We start from the raw sequence: 23,932 nt of genomic DNA on the forward strand, positions 1-23,932 counted from the left end.
TACTTCATATGAACCAAATGTAATAAATTACAAATTGAATTTACAAACCTTTTTCAAAATCAACACCATAAAGCACATGTAAACCGATTGTAAACCGAATAACAAAAATCGGTTAAAAATTGATAAAACCAAAACTAGATGAAAATGATTATGATTTTAACTTATTTTTATCCGATGCTATTTTTTTGTTTCATCTTAACAAAATGTAGACCAAGTCTGAACCTGATCAAATAATTGAAACCGCACCGTTTGACACCCGACCGCACCGTTTGACACCCCTCAGGCTTACACCGTGCACTGGGAAAGATTGATTATAAGCACGTTGGGCTCAAATATTTATTGATAGTGCCAATCTCAATTTGACTTTAATCGGGTGAGCTTAGTTGGGCGTGTAGTACCAGGCCTGAATTGACACCTCTAATGCAAATAGTGATATAATTTTTATTTTATATAACCTTAATGTTGCTTGAGTTGCATAAGTGTCCCTGAAGCAAATTAAACAGAAAATTATTTCTTTCATTTTTGTCCATCTTAGTCTTTAGTGTTCTTTGTAAAGACTTAGCTTCCTTAGAAGAAGAAGACTGTTACCACCCAGTCTCACAAGAAAGATCTATGACCTATCGTAGGTTGCCTTCCTAGGTTTATATTAGGGATTTTTTTTTAGTGGAATGTTAATAAAAGTTTATAGTATCTCAGTAATGAATTCAATGATCAAATTCTTTATTAACATGCTGAAATTTCAATGAATGTTTTAGTTCCGAGTGGACTCTAAATGATACTATATGCAACTCAAAAAGCATACCAAATTTTACCAAAATTTTAGTAGAATACCAAAATGATCGAATATTTTTTATCGTTTCAGAAAAACATTACAAACATGTTTAATATATATATATATATATATATATATATATGTGTGTGTGTGTGTGTGTGTGTGTGTGTGTGTGTGTGTGTGTGTTTTCTGAAACGATCGAAAATTTTCGATCATTTTGGTATTTTACTAAATTTTCGATCATTTGGGTATATATATATTAGAACAAAATTTCAACCGAGATAGGATTTCAACTTCGGATTTAGTTAATTCTTAAAATTTAGATGTTTAAAAAAAAAATGTTATAATAAGGTATTGTTAAGTAATACAATGCATCTAAATCATCGGAGTTACAAGTATATTAAGTACTTATATCTCTATGTTATTAAGTTTGATAAGAGGATAGTGTTGTTTGGTTCTTATTGTGTTATATTCTCTGTAAAAAAAAGCATTATGCTCTTTCTTTCAAATATAATTTGCTTAACATATTAATTTATTTTTTTCGTTAAATTCACTCTAAGTTTTTTACTTTATTATGCATAGCTTTATATAGTGTAGGAAAGAAAATGATCCGTACAATATTCATGAGTTATATATAGATGTATTCAAGGGTATGAAAGATAGAATTACTAGAACTCAAAGCATAAGGGTAAAATCACAATAATCCAAATCAAATACAATCTGACAGAATAAAAAAAAAATTGAATAAAACAAAATCTAACCATCAGATGGATCTGAAATTTGAGTCATGTAATTACCTCACTATGATGAATAATTCCTCCGAAAATCAAACGGATATGATCTGTTGTAGCAACACTTAAAGAATTAAAAAGTTAACTAATATTAAAACATGAATTTTATAATCTCTTCAAACATTAACACTGTAATTTTTTTTTTTAATGAAGAGATTACAAGGATTGATATTAATTGCAAATGTTTAATATATTTTTACTATTATAAGTAAATAACCACAAGTTCTTCTACATCAACACTCATTGTCTTTGTCTTTACCTACAATAGATGTTTTATAAGACAAGTAGAATTTAGGAACTTCTATACTTTTAACTCTCCTTGAAAGCTATAACATTGATCACCAAAGCTACTCTTAAACCTTCAACAGACGTTATTCTCTACTAAAAATCTTTTTTTTTTTTTATGTCTCTCCATATTGTAGTCTCGTAAGAACACTAAAGTATGTAAAGAAAGGGGTCAGAACATCAAAAAATAAGGGATCTTTTATGCATTCGACTATTTAGTGGAAGTCATAATGTTGATCACTAACGTTGTTCTTCATCATTTGACGGATAATAGTCTCTGCTAAAAAACTTTTCTTTATCTCTTTTCTTATTGCAATCTTGTAGGAATAACACAATATAAAAAGAAAGGGGTCAAAATATAAAAAAAAAAAAAAAGACATACTTGAGATTTACTGTGCCTTTGACTTTTCACTTAAAGTCATAGCATTAATCACCAAGCTCTTCACTATTCTTCATCACTCGATGAAACTATTCTCCACTAATAACCATTCTATGTTAACAAAAATATTTTTCTAGCTTTCCAGTTGTTATGTACATATTTTTACATTTCTTTTGCAATGATACTTTAAATTTCAAGAGATGACTAACACTTTCTATAATTAAAATTATTAAAATTTGATCATATCTAGCTCCTTTTGTTGCACATGAGACCTCAGGATGATGCCACTAGACACCATATTGAGACAATGATTGACATATTCCTTAAATTTCTTTCATTTATTCAACTTATTTTTTTTTATAAGCTTATAAAGATATAATCCTTTATTTTCCATTATTTTAAAAATTGATATTAATATGTGCTAGTTTAGGTGGAGTAATGGCCAAAAATAGTTTCTTGTTTACTTTTTTTTTTTTTTTATCAGCAAGAACGTCATATAATGAAAACAAACTTCTGCAAGTATGATAACTAAGTAATCCGTTATATCTTCTTTATATTTTTATTGTTCTTCTTCATATTTCATCGCCTTTCACTTATAGAAGAAATAAGAGTCGAGGAGTGCTACATACTAGGCAACAATGTGTTCTTTGGCTAATGTTATCTTTATACGTTTCTCGTTTTTCTTATCTAATCCACTCTTTGTTATGGCTGGTCTTGATTGGAATTAATATCGATTTCATTTCTTAGATATGAAATTGATTATTTAAACATTAAACTTTGACTGAACTTTATTAATGTCAGTTTTCATCTTAAGAAATCTTGTTCGGTTTTAATATGACTACTTTTTAATCCAATTTAAAATCAATCGCCCTACATATGAAGAAACACTTTTTAAAAATATGACTTAAGCTATGATGTCATGTATCTTAATTTATTCAATTAGAATGACACAACCTAATGTACATATAAAAAATAAACTAATTAATATCATTATTTTCATGTCATTCCCTAATATATAAGAGATAACTTGAAGCAAAGTTGAAGAAAAGCTAAACTATATTTTTTTAAAAATTAGAATAGCCAGTGGATTCTCTTTTGCTTACTTGGTAAATAATTTTATTGTAAAAGAATACATAGTCCAATAAAAATTTTCATTTGGCAATGAAGTCATCCCTTGCTTTATATTTTTATTTCATCATTGGTCCAAACCCTTACAAGATTTGAATTTTTGAAGAACTAGAAAATAACTAATGGAATGAATTGTTAAAACCTAATGGCTACCTTTCACTGTTTATTTTCATCTTAAACTAAGTTTTTTAATAGTAAGTTAGGTTTAACATTGTGACATTTTATGCACCTCTATTATTTAAAGCTTTACAGTTAGGGAATAAAGCTCAATGTCCCTAATATTTATCGGAGTCATAAGTATATTGAGTATTTATATCTCCTTCTTATGGATTAGCAAGTTCGGTAGAAAAATAGTGATGTTTGGATCTTATTTATTTATTTATTTATTTTATTCTCTGTGGAGGTAAGATATTTATTTTTCCACCAAATGTGGTATGCTTAATATATTAACTTTTTTACTATCCATTGAAATTGATTTATGTTTATAGATAGAATTACAATTATACAAATCAAACACAGTCTGAAGAAAAATAAATAGAATTTAAAAGTTTGATAGATCTGAAATTTAGATCAAGTAATCACCTCGCTCAGATGAAAAATATCTCTGAAAATGAAAAAGTATGATCTATTGTAAATACATATAATAGAATTAAAAAGCTAACTAATAACAGAACATGAATTTTGTAATCCCTCCAAACATTAAGTTTGTAAATTTTTCTTATGAAAAGATTGTCAAAGAGAAATATCTTATCATTCAACGGATACTATTATTTTTTTTTTCATAAAAGTCAACAAAAGTATATATTGAATAAATGAAGAATTACAATCACAAAAATGAAGAGAAAAAGCCCATTGAATAACCTCTCAACCTTCGGCATTGCCATCAGCAGAAAGGAAACCAATCAAAGGTAAAACTAGCTAATAGAATCTATATCTTGGTCTCATATTTGAATCTCAAATTATTTCACAGAAAACAAAGGATGGCGCAGAGTTTCAGCTTGTAATTAGCCGAGTTGTTATCTATTGAAAACCCTTACTTTATTTCTCTTTATTGCATCCCTATAGGAATAATATAGTATATAAAGTGAAATGTTGAAACATCAAAATAAATGTTATAACTAAGGATCTTATCTGTCTTTGATTTTTCCTTGGAAGCGGTAACGTTAGTTACCAACGTTGCACTTCACCAATCTTCACCATTCAACAGACTCTAGTATCGGCTAAAAACTATTGTCACAAGTATGTTTTTATCTTCTTAATAGGCTTGCATATGTTTTTACACTTTCTTATGATGATACTTTGCATTTCAAGAGATGACTAACACTTCCCATGATTAAAATTATTAAAATTTGATGGTCCCCAACCCCCATTGGTACATAGAAAATATGAGGATGATGTTAGTAAATACCATATTAAACTAGTTATTGATAGTTTTCTTGAATTTCTTTTCTTGATAAGCATGTAGAGTATGGTCCTTTAGTTGCTCCTATTTTAAAATTTAATAGTAAATTTGTGCTGATTTAGGTGGACTAATAGTCATAGATATTTTATTATTTACTTTTTTTTCTGAAATTTAATCGGGAGAAACGCCACACAATAGAAACAAACTTCTACAAGTACGAAAACCAAGTATTGTGTTAGGTCATATATCCTTTATATATTTCATAATTCATCGCATTTCACCCATGAAAGAAATAGAAATTGAGGAGAGTCACACAATCAACAACACTATGTTGATTGTCTAGGGCTATTTGTATGCTTTCTCACTTTCCTACCACTCTTTGTTATAAGTGGGTAGGAGTCTTATAGGAACCATTTCATTGTGACATTTTATATATTTTAATGAAACACTTATAACAAATATAACTCAAGATATGATGTCATATATTTTTATTTACTTTATTAAATGTAATAATTAAGTGTGCATATAAAAATGAACTGGAAAATATTATTATTTTCAAGTCATTCCCCAATATATATCATAGATGATTTAAAGCAAGGTTAAAGATAAGTAAAAATATACTTTTAAAATTGGAACAATCAGTGGATTATTTCTTGCTTATCTACTAAATAATTTTATTACAATGGATGACATATTTCAATGAAAATTTTCATTCATCAATGTAATCATCCTCTGCTTTATATTTTTTTCTTGCATCATTGACCCTGATCCCAACAAAATTTGAAGCATTTGAAGTAGAACAAGAAAACAAGTCTCGCTTCTTTCAACAGTTAGCAGGGGTTAACATGATGGCATTTTATGCACCCTTTGCTATTTAATGCTATGCTTTGGGATTAAAGAAGCAAGTCTTGCTATCCCTAGTATTCATCGAATATTTAAATATATTGAGTATTTGCATCTTCTTGTAATTTATTAGAAAGTTTAATATGAGGATAGTGTTTCTTGGATCTTCTTTTGTCATGTTTTCTATATAGTAACATTATTCTATTTCTATAGAATATGGTATGCTTAAGATATTAATGGCCAAGTTTCGTTCAATCAAGAGGGTTGAAAACTAAATAGAGTAGAGAGTCATGCTTCTGCTCTAACTAGAGTTACTTATAAATATGCATCCCATATCTCTCTATTCCCCAACTTTCTTTAATCTTTCTAAAACCCCATCGATCGTTTTCTAATTTTTCAAGTTCTATCAATCCCTTTCATTCTTTAAGTTTTGTTAGTGATGACAACAAGGAAGAGAAAGACTAGTCTCAAGTGATTCAAAAAGGAACAAAAATGAAGGAAATAGAAAGAAAGAGCCACTTAATTGGTTTAATCTTCCAACTGAGCTTCTTGAACCTATCATGGTTGCTCTATGTTTAACACATAAAAAAGTTTACATTTAATCTGCAAGCAATTGAGATCCATAGAATTTTCTGGTAATTGATGTCGCCCCATGAGTCAAATACCATGACTAATGATCTCGAACTGCCATCACAGATTAACTTCATTGTGTACACTCATCGACCCATCTTTAAAGAAAACTCACTCCATCGAAATTAAACCCATAGATTGACTTATTGACAATATTCAACTCTGTACTACCAAGTTTGGTTGGTTGTTACTATCTCACTTCATATCGTTTTCTCAAATAATTTTCTTGTTCATACTTCCTTCTTTCTCTACTCTCCCTTTATCGATCAGAGGATCAACTTGCTCGACTTGAATTCTAATTTCATTGTCACAACCTTTTCCTCAGTGCCCACTTCTCCTGATTGTGTATTCTTCGTTTTCACGAACAGACTGATTATCATTATATGTCACTAGGGAGACATGGCTTGGACCTTAATTAGTTTTTCTAGTGGGTTTTGGTCGATTAAGGATGTAGTCTACTCCAACGGGATGTTCTATTACTCGACAAGTCGCAGTGGATTAGGGGTTTTCAATGTCTCTTAACAGTCATGGATTTTTCTTCCTGGACCTAAGGCGATAATGGATGTTCCCAGCTTTGATTATAGTAGTTATATAGTAGGAGATGAGGAGGAGAATCAGCTCTTACATGTTCTTGTGAGCAATTCAGGTTGTTGGATCTTAAATTTATTTTTAGATGTAAATGGTTTCTTAATCTTTTTCTTTTGGATGTTTCCCAGTTGAAAAACACGTACTTGTAAAGACAAATTTTTTTTGCTTAAATTGGATTCATTCTTTGCTCTCATTCCATGTATCTTTTTTGTTGTACCTATCTTTCCATAGAGTTAGAAACATGTCTAAAAGTATTCTTCTGACCAATGGGACTGTAAATTAATCTAATGATGGGGTATGTTATCCCTGATATTTACTTATTTATTTTATCTTATTTTAAATATTTTGGACTAATGACAGATTCTGGCCTAGAGTTTGGGTAAAGCAGGAAAACCCATCCCTTGCATGACCCCACATTAATGAATATGATGCAACACATTAATATATTAAATAAATCGATTTTTAGCATAGCAATAAAGCTAATTGCATTATGACATGGATTATGTTAAGTCTTCCATTGAGTCACCAAGTGAGTAAAGATTAAGTTCTAATAAACTAGGCACGTCAAACTAGATAGTAAATTCCTTTGTCTATGGCCAACAATGATCATCTACCAAAAACTTTGAACATGGCCAACACTCCATATTCATGCATAGATGACCAGTTAACAAATGGGTTTTGAATATACCTAAAACTGGAATCCATATTGATTCAATTAAAATATATATATATATATATAAATATATATATTTATTTAACCGACATAATTCCAACTGAATATCCAATCTTATAGATTTTAAATATTCCTAGTAAATGCATGCTCCAAAAGTTTGTAATCATAAGTAAAACTAACACAATATTAATAAGGTGCAACTGATTAAGTTGGTCCAGCTAAGGTCTCCACTAAATCATCAAGTGAACAATATATGGGTTCAAAAAGACATTAAACTTATATATTAAGAATTCCAATGCAAAACCTTTGTACAATATTATCCGTTAAATAAAAAATCATGACTACTACTAATCATCAACCAAAACATGGTTCATTCAACATGATGATTGATCATATATCATGCACATAACATAGTTCAAAAATGGGTGTGGATGCTTTATTTTGTCATTTTGGAGGATGCTCTGATGATGATTAGTATTTCTGAAGGCACAAAGACCTTGCATCTATGGATTAGGAGATTTTTCATACTTCTGAACATGTTTATAAATTTTCTATGTAAAATGACCAAAATACTCCTAGAGAAGAAAATTTGAAAAAAACAGTGGTAAATTATCCTATAATTTTCCGATATGTCTAACTTACTGACTATTTTATCATACTCGAATTTGGTATGGATATGAGCTCATATGCCTTTCCATTGAAAGATTATTCTATTTTTAATGGGTGGAACACATAGTTGAGGCAATCCTTACTTACAAGTACTGTTCCTGATTTTCATAAAGCACAGTATGTCAAATATGTGAAAAAATAGCTTTCAAATCATACAAAGCCTAAGATATGATTGTCCGAACATTCCAGACAACTCTAGATGAGCTTGACATAACTAGTTCTAACTAAAATCAGTTTGCTTTAGAAGAGAATCAGCTAAAGAGGCAAAATATAAACACTTGATACTCTAGCACATTGTTAGCAAAAACGTGTTTAAGACAGAGTTGTAAATGGGTTTCTGTTCATTATCGTATAAAATACATTTTGCAGTATGCTTCCCAAAGATACGTGAAAAAACTGCAAACAAAAAGCATTCTCGTTCTAAACACAAAACCCGTTTAAACATGTTTCCCTTTTTATGACGTATTTTAAGCATTAACTTGTTGAACATGATGTCTACTTAATTGACCATGTCTCTTACTCTCAAACATTGATCAATCTGATTCTTTCGCCAACTTGAAGCTAACTAAATGGCCTATATTTCTCATTATATCACTTTCAACTCAATATCAATGCATGGATCCCGGAATTGAGGTACAAACTAATGCATTTGCTAAAAAGTGTTTCTAAAGAGATGACTCCCAACTCAAACTGACCGTACATCACTGAGAGTGTGTCGACTATATTGACAACAATGAACAACATCATAGCCAAGCCACATTTCTCAACAAGACTTTGGACATGTGTGGTATATGAATTTAGTGTTGGTGTTTGGATGATATTCAATTATATATCTTAGCACTTATAATGAGACAGGGGATATATATGCATTAATGTTGGATATTGTAGTGCTTTGAACTTTAGATGCAGATATTCATGTAATAATTTCTTAATTTATATGAGTATACTATTGTTTTTTGGTCCCATTTGTTTGAAATCTACATGTGTAAAACCCGTACCGTCCATTTTTCCTTTTTTATCATTCTCTATTCTTTCTATTGTTTATTTGACCATGTCGTTCAAAATTTTTTACTGTTTAAAACTCGTACCATTCGTTTTCTTTTTTTTTTTTTTTTTTTTTGTTGACCTTTTTGCTAACTACTCTCTAGCATTACTTGACATTTAAAAGGGCTGGAGTCGACGACTATATACTGTCGATTAAAATTTTAATAAGGCGAGGGATCCTTAAGCAATGTCAAAATGATATTTTGAAATATTGATTTTTTTTTTGGTAAAAAAATATCATTGTTGTTAAACCACATATCAACAGACACAACAGCCTCTACTCGACAATATTCAAGGCCTTCACTTGATGCCAAAAGCTATTCTTCAAAAGTCATTCGTTATCGAACCAGCTCTGTTGGTTAAGAGGTTAAACTTTTCTCTTTTTTGGTGAAAGGGGAAAAAATGTATAATTGAAACCAAAGAGTTTTATGGGTGTAAAGATTTTGGAATGGTCCAATCAAGGTTTGGTTTGGTTTCTATTTCGAATATCAGTTTAGGTTTATTCAATTTATCAGTTTTTCGTTAATTTGGAATTAGCGATTTTCTTATTCATAAGATTAATAGTAAAAACTAAATCCAAACCAACTAGTTTCAGTTTGATTCGTTTCATTTCAGCTTTAAACAGTTGGTTTTCAGTTCTGATTTTCGATTTCATTTTACTTTTGACTACCATACTTTCATAGTAGTTTTCTCACCACCCCACCCTTTTGGATTCGTATCCTTTTTGACTGGAAGAACCTAGGGCATGCACCCCAACACATGGGCACACATCCCCAGCTCCTCTAACTGTTGCTGGAGAATGTCTAAGTCCCCCTCTCTTTCCAAAAAAAAAAAAAAAAAAAAAAACAAACCATGGGTAAGGATATGATGGGTTTGGTTCTGGTTGACCATGTCCACCCATTTTATTATCAGGTCCATTTAGGTTAGGCCATCTTCCATTGCATCCTAAAAGGTCAATCCGTTGCATAAAATTTGGACTTGAATGTCAAATTATTTTCCTTGAGAGGCAAGAGAGAGGACTTTTGGGGGGCCTCTCCTTCCTCCACTTGGAATAGGATATAGTGCGAATCCTGACCAACCTGTGATTACAAATCTTGTTCTCACTCCCTTTCTACTTCTTCCATCTTCTCTATAAATATGTGCAGTTCTCACAGTGAGCTTCATTCATCGTCTCACTTGTCACATCCAATAATGGCCTCTCAAACAAACTTATCGATCTTCTCCTTCCTTCCTTGTGATATCCAACTCTCTCTTTCTTTTTCCACTTCCTTCTTCTGCTACCCTAATCAGTGTATGCTCTCCCAATGCCATTTATGATCTGGGTGATTCAATATCTGATACTGGCAATCTCATCCGTGAAACTACATCTCCGGTGGCCTCTGTGTTTGCCCATCTTCCCTATGGTATTTCTTTCTTCGAACAGCAGCCTATAGGACGATGCTCCAATGGTTTTCTTATGATTGACTACCTTGGTATGTAACAAACTTTTCTCATTAGAAGTCTCAATTTTCATGTATTTCTTCTTAATTAACTTATACAATATTGTTTTGCAGCTTTGTCTCTTTGTCTTCCTCTTCTTAATCCTTACTTGAAAAAGGATTCTGATTTCACTCATGGCGTTAACTTTGCGGTAGCTGGCTCGACTGCACTCGATTCTTCCTTCCTTGCAGAGAACAATATCAATTCTCCAGTTACCAATAGTTCTCTCTCTATCCAACTCGATTGGCTTAAGTTCCACCTCAATTCAACTTGTTACCCAGATTGTGAGGAAAAGATTAAAAGATCAATTTTCTTCGTGGGGGAGATCGGTGGTAATGATTATAATTATGCCTTCTTCCAAAGGAAAACCATGGATGACCTACAAAACAGTTTGGTGCCTCATGTTGTTCAATCCATCAAAACAACTGTTATGGTAAGTTTCCTTTCAGATGATTAATTATATTATTATTGTACTAATAGTAATCTTAATCTTAATCACCATATTCGTGAGTACTTGGAAAAGTAAATCGTGGCCGAATCACAACAGAAATTAAAAGCAGTACGACTGGCCCTTTGAATATATCACCAAGGTTTCCAACTGTCCTATTGATCAACCAAGTGTACTTCTAACCACCACGGCAGTCCGCGATCGACGCTTCCCCCCAGTGATAACCCAACACCTAAACCCCTGTTGGGAAGGGTCGTAGCACGAGGGAATGTCAAATCATAACCAAATGCTCATATATGAGATAGTACGACTGTATATACTTTTGTGTCCCATTCCACGGTGTACTAATGCATTCGTATCCAAGCCGACTATGACATATAGTCTAGCAACTTATCACATGCTCAACTAACCATCATCATCCAACAAATGAATAATCCATGCTCATAATTCAATGCAAGAAACAAATATTGGAATTCAAGGTACGACATAACAATTCATGAATGCATCCCATGACAAACAAGCAATGCTTGAAGATGGCATTAATAGATGGCATGATGATATATATATATATATATATATGATGAAGATGATGCAATAAACACTCACAAAATTAAGGTCAACATCCTCTCCCCACTTACCTATTCCTATAAGAGAATAAGCGCACACGGTATGGGTAAGATCTGGCGTGCGAAGAGGAATGTCTTGAAACCTAACACAGATAAGGGGCTTAGAATATGTCCGTTTCGGAACTATAAAATAACGTAAGATATGTCATGACGCGTTTACTAAAGCAAAGAAGGTTGTCGATGAGTTGAATTCAAACAAAGTTCATTTGGACTATAGGTGGGTCATACAGGTGGGTAGGAGGACCCACCTGTGCAAACTGCCGAGGCAGACAGTACCCAGACACAAACCGATGGGTGCTACCGGTGGGTGTAACCACCCGCCGATAGGACTCGGGGCTAACCCAAAACCGGTGGGTGCTATCGGCGGGAACCCGCCGGTAGGCCCAGAAGCCCAGGCAAGACTGGGGGATCACACTGGTGCGTCTGACTACCCACCGGTGCTACCCATCAATGTTCAGCTGGTTTTGGTATACTTCCTCTCTTCTTCATTCCACCTCTTGGGAATCCAAGGGGGTTGTTTTAACCTAATTTCTCACGCAACTTTGCGATGTTTCACAATGATCAGCTCCAACAAGCCTTACAACAATTAAGAGATGAATACCCAAACGTTGATGTAGTTTATGCTGATTATTACAATGCCTTTAAATGGGTCTTTGACAAAGCTCCTTTGCTTGGTAAGTACTTTTCTATGATAAATGGGTTTTTAGAAACTTGGACAGCTACTTGCTACTAATACTATTCTTTAATTTCCTCCCAATGAATCCAGGGTTTGACATGAACTCTCTGCAGAAAGCTTGTTATGGAAGTGGAGGAGGGCAATATAATTTTGATTTAAGGAATGTATGTCGAGCTCCAGAGGCTACAGTGTGTCCTATTCCTGATACACACATCCATTGGGATGGCATTCATTTGACAGAGAGGGCATACAGAAACATGGCAAATTGGCTAATTCGAGATCTTACACCTAAACTTAAATGTTTATTTTAGGATTTATTCTTTGATTTATTAATTAATGGAATTAATTTGTAATTTAAGGTCTAAAAGATCTTATCCATGGATTCTTAGATCCTTTCTTTTTCAGATGACTACCTGTTGAAGAACACATACTAGTAATGAAATTTTTGGCTTAAATTGGATTCATTCTTAATTTGCTCTCATGCTATGTATCGTTTTGGTTGTTCTTATTCTTCTCACAGAGTTGCAAAAATATCTAAAAGCATTCTCCTAACCTATGGGACTATAAATTAATCTACTGATGGAGCATGTTATCCCTGATTTTTATTTATTTATATTTTCTTATTTTTGTAATTTTTTTGAACTAATGAGAACCCCAGCCCACACTTTGGGTAGACCAGGAATACCCTGAGACCATGTTGTGACCCCATAATTAACCTGGACTAAGAAAAACAAATAAATTTACTAAGAGTTCTATTTTTGTGCACGATCGTGTATGTACAGAACTGACACTTTGCCAAATAAGGGAGACAAAATTGGTTACATTTCTAAAGTAACCTGTAGAGATTTCATACAACAATCCCAAATGTAATATATTTTAAATTATTATTAAAGACAAAGGTTGTGTGCATGACTGTGTATGTACATGGCCATGGGATGGGGAAAAATAGGGAGGATTATATACCATTTCTATTTTCCCTATTTCAAAAGATTTTAAGTGTCGACTGTGTGTATGTACATGACTATGCACAAAACCAGACTCTTAATAACTATGGACATGACTAGAGGCTATATATACAAATATTTTTAGGGGGGTGTAGCGGGAATCTCCCACACCACAACAATGGTACTATATATATGTGGGATAGTATCCTTTAGTAGTTTGGGAGGAGAAAGAAAATAAATACCAAAGAAGAAACCCATAAGAGGGTGTATTTTCCTCTTTTCTCTCTTATGTGATGTTTCATATTTTTTTATTTTGTACTTGTTATTACATTTTTTAGATCTGGGTGACCCAGTCAAAGTCTAAATGGTAATATTAATTTTGTAAGAAAATATTTTCTCGTTGATTTTGGATTCACACATACACCTGACTATATGGCTCCTTCCAAAAATGTTCGATATCATCAACAAGAATTTAAATGTAGACAACCACAAGGAGCAGAGGAGATATATAATTTACTCATTCATCATTATGAATCATTATTGAGAGATCATTTGGTCTTGAAGAAGCGTTTCCCTATTTAAAGATGATGCACTTATATAGTTTCAAGACAGTTTTTATTATCATTTTTTAGTTACCAAAAATAAAAATAAAAAAGAGTTTTCATTAACATTTCTTAAGCAATTATACATAACTTTATCAATAAAACAAGTGGCATCAGATTGGCTTTTGAAAAAAGCAGAGAGGGAAGTATCATGATTTTGAAAAAATCAAGTGGCATAAGTGACATCAGCACTTGGCTTTATCATTTTGCATGTGAGTCTACAATAGATTTGGTTTTCTGTGTTGATGATCCTTTTCCAGGTGATCTTAGTAGCATCATTCAAGAGGACAATACTCGTTTACTAGTCTTTAGAATGTAATAGCTATTTTATAGGTGTTTTCTTTTTGGGTTTTGAGAGTGATAGAGTGGCTTGTCTCTCCTGGGCTGGGGGTAAGGCAGGTTATGTCCCCCCTTGTCTTTTTATTATCAGTTTCATTTTTAATAAAATTCTAGAGGCTTTCCCGAGTCCCAAATAATATTTGGGATAAAAAAAAAAAGAGAGGGGAGTTTGATGATGGAGACAATGATAGTGATAGTGATGATGAAGAAGTCGTGAACATTGCATATGTGGCAGGTGGTATGCAACAACAATAACAACAGGAAGCATATTGAAAATGAATTCTCAAATCAAATTAAGAAAGCCTATTAGGATTGATGTTAACCAATTGTGTCTATTATGTTATTTCTTTTTCTTATAACTACATAGTATGAGTGTTTTTTTTTTTTTTTTTTTTTTTGGTGGGGGTGTGGGAGGGTGGGGGAGGAAGTGAATACATAGTATGATTTTATTAAATGTTATTGTTGACAGACTTGTTTTTTTTTTTTTTTTTTCATGCATTGTTTGATATGAGTTTATTGAAGACTATTATGGATGGACTATAACATTTTATTTTTTTCTTTTAGAGAGTTCCCTAAGCTAACGGCATGCACCAAGCAAAGGGGTCTTTTTCAAAGTGTGGAGAGAGAGAGAATCATACATGCTAGGCATGCTGCTAGGGTGCCCCAGCCCTACTTCTTCAATCGATCCTCTCTATAAATAAGAACATGTACCAGTCCATTTGTTTGTGTATCTGAGCTTCATTCATTCATCGTACATTAGCCTACAAACAACCATGACCTCTCAAACAAACTTAATAATCTTCTTCTTCCTTCTGATATTCAAGTACTCTCTGATCTTTCTTCTTCCACTTCCTAGTTCTGCAGCCCTCATCAGTTTATGCTCTCCCAATGCCATGTATAATCTGGGTGATTCTATATCAGATACAGGCAATCGCATCCGTGAATCTACTTCTCCATTGGTTTCTGTGTTATCCCACCTTCCCTATGGCATTTCTTACTTCAGACACCAGCCTATGGGACGATGCTCTAATGGTCTTTTTATGATGGACTATATTGGTAACAAAATTATCTCATTATTGAAAGAAAATAAATGCGGAACGATTCATGAAGATCGATAAGCACGCACGACAAATACTACAAAACAAGTTTTAGGCATACCTGAATCCATGGTTGAAGAATAAGAACTCCTTAATGTCTTCTTGTATGCTCCTCGTACAGCACTATCAATGTTGGTCTGGTCTACCCTCTTTCCCTTTTGCTTTTGGTCGTTAGCCTCACTTAATGGATCAGTGATAACTATATATAGAGGTGAGGGAAGGGACCAACCCTACAATAAAATTAGGGTTTCCTCCCCATTAAGGAAACAATATCTTAGGTCCACACATAGTAATAAATATTTCATACCATTAAGATGTGCTAATAGAATCCAATATCTCCATAGAGATCACTTGCCAATAATATTGGATTCTTTCTGCTTACTCCATCTTTAGTCAACACCACTAAACCGATTTTAGAAACAAATCTTTAACTATGCTAGCCCACCTAATAGGAAATCTTACAATCTCCCACTTGGGCAGCATATGTCACAAGTTTTAGATTTTAAAATTTATTTAAAATGACTCTCCGATTTAGATAAACTGAATGTGGCCACAAACAAAACAGTGTCGAATGGAGTGCACCTTAAACCAAATATCTTGGTCTGAATGAGAATTACAAACACCCAACCGTATTGGTCATCACATCTAAAGCGATATGAGACCACACACGTCAAAGTGCTCATAATATCACCGACTTGGGTTGAACAGTATGAAAGTGTGGTATAAAAATAACATGCAATAGTGATCATCATGTTTATTTCCAAATTGGTCCTGGCTCGAAAATTAAATGAGCCCTATGAGACAGATACCGAATGTCTCATTAACTCAAGCTTCAATCAAAGAAGCTCATTGGGACTGGGTCCGGATGTCACACAACACTAGGACTAGACCTCAATCAAACGAGGCTTTGCTAGCTACTGGATGTGTGTGTATTAACTAGAACCACCTCAGATACCGAATGAGGTAAATACACCACATATAACCTCAAATTTCTGTAGGAGGTAAATAAATAAATGTATACACATAAACAAATAGTCATAAAAATGCATATATATTCTTGAGAATAATAATAATGCATCATATATATAAAATAAAACTGAAAGTCAAATGCAAACATCTTGAGCAAAACTCCCACTAATAAAATGCATCAAAAGAACAAACAAGTCTCATATTAGTGACATGCTCTTGAAAGACTTTTGGAGTTAAGCTCTTAGTAAGATGATATGCAATCATGTTTTCTATAGCAATCTGTTCCATTGTAATCTGTGACTCTTGAACTTTCTCTCTGACAAAAAATTACTTAATGTCAATGTGTTTAGAGTTTGAAGTACTTTTACTGTTATGAGAGAAACGAACCGCAGCGGAGTGTCACAGAACATCCTCAATGGTTTATATATAGAATCAACAATTTGTAATAATATAGTTCTACAGAAATTTATGATTCATGAGCTTACTCCCACTGATCTTTAGATAAACCTATTCGATTTCTCCTATTTTCATAAAGAACCTTAGCTTGAACATAATTAACAACCACTGGCTTAGGAGGCTCATCAATTAAGATTAAAATTTATTATCATAATAGCCAGAGAAATATTAAAGGATTAATTCCATTCCTTAAAATTGGAACCATTCAAATTTTTTTTTAACAGAAAATAGCTGAGAAGTCAAAGCTGACAAATATAATCATACATATTTATCAAAATATATATAATATGCAAGAACAGAAGGCATATTAAACTTCCCAACAATATAATTAAATCTGACTAATTGGGTTGTTAATCAGATTTATCCCAATATTATTTTCACTAACTGTAGGAAAACAGAAACTGGAGAAAGATCCGACGTCATCGGGGTCACACCTGTGGTGGCAAGATCGCCCAATACGTAGTGGAATCCTTCACATGTAAGGCGAGACGCTCAAAACAACACCACTTTGAAGATTCCGTCACCTGTGGTGGCAAGACAAGAACCTCCAAAGCTATAAAGCCCAAAATGTCACCCTCACACTATCAAGCGAAACCGACCAAATGAAGACTCACCTGTGGTGGCAAGCGCACATCATTCACCATATGGTCTCCTTGACTGCAACCCATCCTGAATAGTCAATAGTAATTTTACAATCTCAATAACTAGCCCATTAAGTGGAAGCATAATCACTGAAATTATGAAAACCTATAGACTTGGATTGCTACCAAATGCCCGTGGGTTTAGATTTTGGATGCAAACAATAAGATGAGCTATTTCAGTATTTAATTGATAAAATATTCAACATAAGCCCACAAAAGCAACCCATTATAAACCCTAATAGTCAATATGGTAATATCATAATTTAACAGTTATCAAAGTGAGTAGATTCTTAGTATGACATTTTTGTACTTCCAGCCATTACCATAAATAAATAAAAATCTAAATATGGTATTTTCTATAATGACAACATACTAAATATGAAAGTTCATAATATTTATTCATGATAACAAAAAACACATGAAATATGTTACTTTATCCATAATTCATTAAATGTACAAAGTTGTATACAAATATGAACTTTCAACCTAAATGACTTTAATATCCAACACAAATATTAGCTCATAAACTTTAAAGTCAATCATAATAAAGCCCCATTATTTCTTTAAGTCAAAAGAAAATTATTTAGCTAATAGGGCACATGAACCGGATAACTTATAGGCTAAAAACAACAATAAGTCTTTAATAAATAAAGGTAATGTTGGCTTAGATCTATGATAAGTATAAACAACTTCATAGGCTTTATACCAATAAGCCGCTAAAACTTCAATAAGTTCATTTAAATCATTCAAATATAATATATCTGTTTTATCTCGATGAATTTTCAATAAAATTGAACTTTATCACAAGTACAAATATGACATATAAATTCGAAGAAATATTACTTAAACAATGCACTTGTGATATTTTGAATCATAAATGGGTTTCAAAACTCATAATTATGTGTCTCATGACGAAACCTGATGTCACGAATGATAAAATATAATATCGAAAAAAATATCAAAATACCCCAGATTGACTTAAAATTCATGAAACGACAAGTGTAGTATACATAATAAAACATGTATAATACATCTATCACCCTCAATAGGATAATAATTTATTCTCCCACTAATATAAGAGTGAAAACCAGATGACCCATTAAAAATATCAGTTATATGAGTCAAAATTAGTTCATAGTATAACAAGACCTAACTGTTGGTTTGAACAAACATTGTCAAAATAGTCAACAACATAAATAGATTACAGAAATCATTTTAATAAACTAAAATGAAATGATTTTTGATTTCACTTGCATAAACTGTTTATGGTCTATCCAATCAGTAGACTTCAAAACTGGTTTTCATTGAAACTATGCTGAAAATAGTTAATAAATCATCAACATGTAAAAGTAACGTTGGATGATCTTGTGTCATAACATCTCAAATGTGAGTATAGGTATCATCATTAATATTAATCTTTAAGATGTCAATTCTAGCCACAAGAATCTTTAAAAAATCGATTTAAATAGACCACACTAATAACAAAGTTTAACTTGGTGAGATTCATGTGTATTCACTGTAATGACTATATCACTCAAGAGTAATAGCTGAAACTGTATCCTTATCCTTTAAGACAGGAATACACTGGTCATCTCATTTTCTTGTATTAACTGTGAAAAGAATAATAACTTTTGAGATCCACTTACCATTGGGATCAGAATCCTTAGGTTATTGTCATTTTCTTTAACTTTGGTGATATTATCTTTAGAGAAATATCACCTACTATGCTGCCCTAGGAAAAACCATGAAAGAACAAGATACGTCACTTTGGTGGAATTCACATCTCCCTTTCATGGTTCCCTAGAAATGCGTTTTGCAGCTAAACATGTGTGAAAGCTTATACCCAACTTAACTCCAATATATTTATTCATCATATAGTATTCTAAATATGACACGCAAACATAAAAGACCATTAATTTTCTGCTTATGTCATTCATCAATGACTTTTTTTTTTTTTTTAATATCATAGTAATGATAAACCAGTGCAAAAACATGCATAAACAAAAATACAATTATAAAGCCACTGTAGAATAAAGACAAAACACTATACCTGTTCCAAAACAGTTATGGAACACAAAATATAAGTCTCTTTTTTTTTTTTTAAATTCAATCCAGTATATTGAACATACATCCATTGGTCGAACCATAAACAACATTTCAAAATATATAATTACATCCTCTCACTGGTTTTGACCAGTTAAGTAATTATCCACAATATCCCAAGTACATGATAAAGTGACATCATGAAAATCAATGGTATTTTATTATTCACAAGGCCTTAGGACTCTCAAAATAATTGTTTTAAATCTAAAAAAAAACTTCATTAGACATTATGTGAAAATTGATCATTACCATATAAGACAATTTCAAACGATAAAATCCTTCACAATCGAATTAGAGAAGGGCATATATAAAATAGAAAAAACATGAAACTAATTAGAAAATTGGAAAAGACCAATTTCAAACAAACAAGCAACAGTTCCCAGTTGGAAACCAGAAGCACAATATTTAAATGTGCCGTTAGTCAATCCTCCACAACCAATGTGGAGGAACGCATAATATCAGAATTTATAAACACGTAACCTGCAGGTTATCCATGATTTGAAATTTTTTTTTTTTTTTACTTGGAAAAAGCAGAACTTAATTCTTTCCAACAAAAGGAAATTTGGCTTATGAAGAGGAAACTTTTAGTCCCAAACCTAGCAGTTAGGAGGCCAGAAGGGTCCTGACGTTCTCAACCAGCTGCTATAAAGTGCCAGTTCCTTGCATCCCAGCAGATGATTAGTTCCCCAAACCAGAACAACCACAAAAGGCAGAGGCAGGGGAAAGAAGCCTAGCAATCAAGGGACAATATGCAATTCATTAACAATTCTGAGGCAGAAAAAAAAGGAAGCGGGGAGAAGGTACTCAGATCTGGGGTCAGCTACAGAATATGGAGAACCTAAAGAACAAACAGTCATAATTCTGAGATAAAAAAAATATATATATATATATGTTAAGAAAACAAAAGAATTGAAGAAATTATCAAGAAATAAGAGAACAAGAATTGAAGAAATTATCAAGTAATAGTTCGATAGATAAGGGAGATGCAGAGGAGCACCGCCATCAATAAGATGCGCTTCTGTTGATTGAAAGAGCACAAGGACAAATTAGATCTGAGAGTTACATACAGAAACTCACAAGAAAACGTGATAAACCAGCAAATCCAAAAAAAAAAATCTGCGAGTGTGCGTGTGTATTAGTGAGAGCGTGAGACACAGGCCAGGAGAAAAAGAGAAGAACCTATTGGATCTAGAACACAAAAACCTGTATCTTCTACTGACTTCCAAGTTTTTACCCCTTAAAGAACACAAGGTGGATGAATCCACGGCCTTCATACCGAGGAACGGTGTGACTAGTTCACTAATTTTTTGAAATAAACCGTCTATTCCAGAATCGTGGCCATGTTCTTCTTCCACTCACCAAAATCGAAAGGTCAAAATCTCGCAATACTTAATGGCAACTAGGCATACACCACCAGAGAAACCCCCAGCAAATCCTCTGACTTGCGGAGATACTGGGCTCCGTAAAGAGCCCTAACTGACGCAAATATGCTCCTCGCGCTGTCGGAGGTGATGGTGATACCAAAAAGCCCAAGGGTTATCAACAAAAAACCTATTTTTCGATAGCATATGTGGTTCAAAGCAATTATTGCCCCCTCTGCCTTCTGCTCTGCGATTCCCGAAGGGAAGAAAGAGACGCCGGTGAGATTTAACAAATTAACATAACAAATACTAGCAAATCGCTAATAAAACCCACCTCGGATCAAATCAACCAAAAATACTACATCTTGCCACAGTTTTCCCACTCGTGCTAAAACCAGAAAAGAAAATCAAAAAACCTCTGTTTTTTTTTTTTTTTTTTACCAGTTTTGTACTTTAGTAATAATATATAATATATTACTTTTCTGGTTTCTTCAAAACAAAACAAAACGGCTCGAGGAGAAGAAATTGATTTTTATTACTGATGGTACAGCCGATCGATTTTTCATGAACGAGGCTTTGATACCATTGAAAGAAAATAAATGCGGAACGATTCATGAAGATCGATAAGCATGCACGACAAATACTACAAAACAAGTTTTAGGCATACCTGAATCCATGGTTGAAGAATAAGAACTCCTTAATGTCTTCTTGTATGTTCGTCGTACAACAATATCAATGTTAGTCTGGTCTACCCTCTTTCCCTTTTGCTTTTGGTCGTTAGCCTCACTTAATGGGTCAGTGATAACTATATATAGGGGTGAGGATAGGGACCAACCCTACAATAAAATTAGGGTTTCCTCCCCGTTAAGGAAACAATACCTTAGGTCCACACATGGTCTACCCTCTTTCCCTTTTGCTTTTGGTCGTTAGCCTCACTTAATGGGTCAGTGATAACTATATATAGGGGTGAGGATAGGGACCAACCCTGCAATAAAATTAGGGTTTCCACCCCGTTAAGGAAACAATACCTTAGGTCCACACATAGTAATAAATATTTTATACCATTAAGATGTGCTAATAGAATCCAATATCTTCATAGAGATCACTTGCCAATAATATTGGATTCTTTCTGCTTACTCCATCTTTAATCAACACCACTAAACCGGTTTTGGAAACAAATCTTTGACTATGCTAGCGCACCTAATAGGAAATCTTACAATTATAAGTCTCAATTTTCATTTATATCTTCTTAATTTCACTTATTCTTATAAATCACTAACCTCTTATACCATTTTAATTATTTTGCAGCTTTGTCTCTTCGTCTTCCTCTTCTTAATCCTTACTTGGAAAAGGATTCTGATTTCAGTCATGGCGTGAATTTTGCGGTGGCTGGTTGGACTGCACTCAATGCTTCCTTCCTTGCAGAGAACAATATTAATTCTCCAGTAACAAATAGTTCTCTCTATTCAACTCGATTGGTTCAAGTCCCACCTCAAATCAACTTGTTGCACAGAAAAGGTGATTCATAATGGCATATAACACATTTTTTTTTTTTTCGCTATAAGATCATTTGTATTAATATGAAAAACAAAATTAAAAAAGATACAAACAAACTGACTAAAGACCAGATACAACTACAAAGAAAAGAAACTCCTAGAGAGACTAGCCCACCTTTGACGTTGCCATAAGCAGGCCAGATGGACCAAGAGAGACATTCCACTAACATGAAAAATAGCCATATAACACATTGTTTTATTAGCTGATCTACTTAATTTCATTAAAACATTTAATTATTTGGTTATTTACCATTACTTTGTGCTTTAAATAACTTCATAGAGTGTGAGGAAAAGCTTCAAAAATCAATCTTCTTTGTGGGGGAGATCGGTGGTAATGATTATAATTATGCTATCTTCCAAGGCAAAACCATGGAAGACCTACAACAGAGTTTGGTGCCTCATGTAATTCAATCCATCAAAACAACTGCCATGGTAAGTTTCCTCAACCATTGCTGCATATAATTAATCAGATTATTATTGTACTAATCACCATATTCTTATACTAAATTATTGTTAATTGGATATGCAAGAAGTTATAAAACTTGGTGCAACTCGAGTGGTAATTCCAGGGAATTTCCCAATTTATCTCACAGCATTCCAAACCAATGATACGGCAGCTTACGATGAATTCTAGTGTCTGAAAGGCTTCAATAACTTTTCAACGTTTCACAATGATCAGCTCCAACAAGCTTTGCAACAATTGAGAGATGAATACCCAAATGTTGATGTAGAATTGTAGATTATGCTGATTATTACAATGCCTTTAAATGGGTCTATGACAAAGCTTCTTTGCTTGGTTAGTACTTTTCTATCTTACAAGCATTAATAAATGGGTTTTTTAGAAACATGGATGGCTACTTAGTACTAATATTCTTTCTTTAGTTTCATCTCAATTTAATCTAGGGTTTGACATGAATGCTCTACAGAAAGCTTGTTGTGGAAGTGGAGGAGGGAAATATAATTTTGATCCAAATAATGTATGTGGAGTTCCAGAGGCTACAATATGTCCCATTCCTGATACACACATCATTTGGGATGGCATTCATTTGACAGAGGAGGCATACAGGAACATGGCAAATTGGCTAATTCAAAATCTTACACCTAAACTCAAATGTTTGTTTTAGGCTTTATTCTTTCATTTAAGGTTTAAATGTCTTATCTATGGATGTTAGATTTCTTTTTAGATATAAATGAATTCTTATGGCCTTTCTTTCCTGTTGATGAACACATGCTTCAAACAAGAATTTTTTTGGCTTAAATTGGATTCATTCTTTGCTCTCATGCTATGTACCTTTCATGTTGTTTCTATTCTTCCCACAGAGTTGTAAACATGTTTAAAAGCATTCTTCTGACCTATGGGACTGTAATTTAATCTACTGAGGAACCCCATCCCACACTTTGTGTAGACCAGGAAAACCCCGAGCCCATGTA

At 33.0% G+C, this 23,932-nt stretch overlaps 1 protein-coding gene and 1 pseudogene across 1 annotated transcript; both read left to right on the top strand.

The window, feature by feature from the left end:
• The first annotated feature begins 6,788 nt into the window (after positions 1-6,788).
• On the top strand, positions 6,789-11,140 carry LOC122063735 (acetylajmalan esterase-like). The gene is made up of 4 exons (XM_042627435.1): positions 6,789-6,863; positions 6,947-6,957; positions 10,495-10,676; positions 10,758-11,140. Exons 1-4 carry the CDS (start codon positions 6,789-6,791, stop codon positions 11,138-11,140), a joined length of 651 nt encoding a protein of 216 aa, XP_042483369.1.
• A 907-nt stretch (positions 11,141-12,047) lies between these two features.
• On the top strand, positions 12,048-23,614 carry LOC122063736 (annotated as a pseudogene).
• Positions 23,615-23,932: the final 318 nt, after the last annotated feature.

This window comes from Macadamia integrifolia, unplaced genomic scaffold, assembly GCF_013358625.1.
Source record: "Macadamia integrifolia cultivar HAES 741 unplaced genomic scaffold, SCU_Mint_v3 scaffold1439, whole genome shotgun sequence".
NCBI lineage: Eukaryota > Viridiplantae > Streptophyta > Magnoliopsida > Proteales > Proteaceae > Macadamia > Macadamia integrifolia.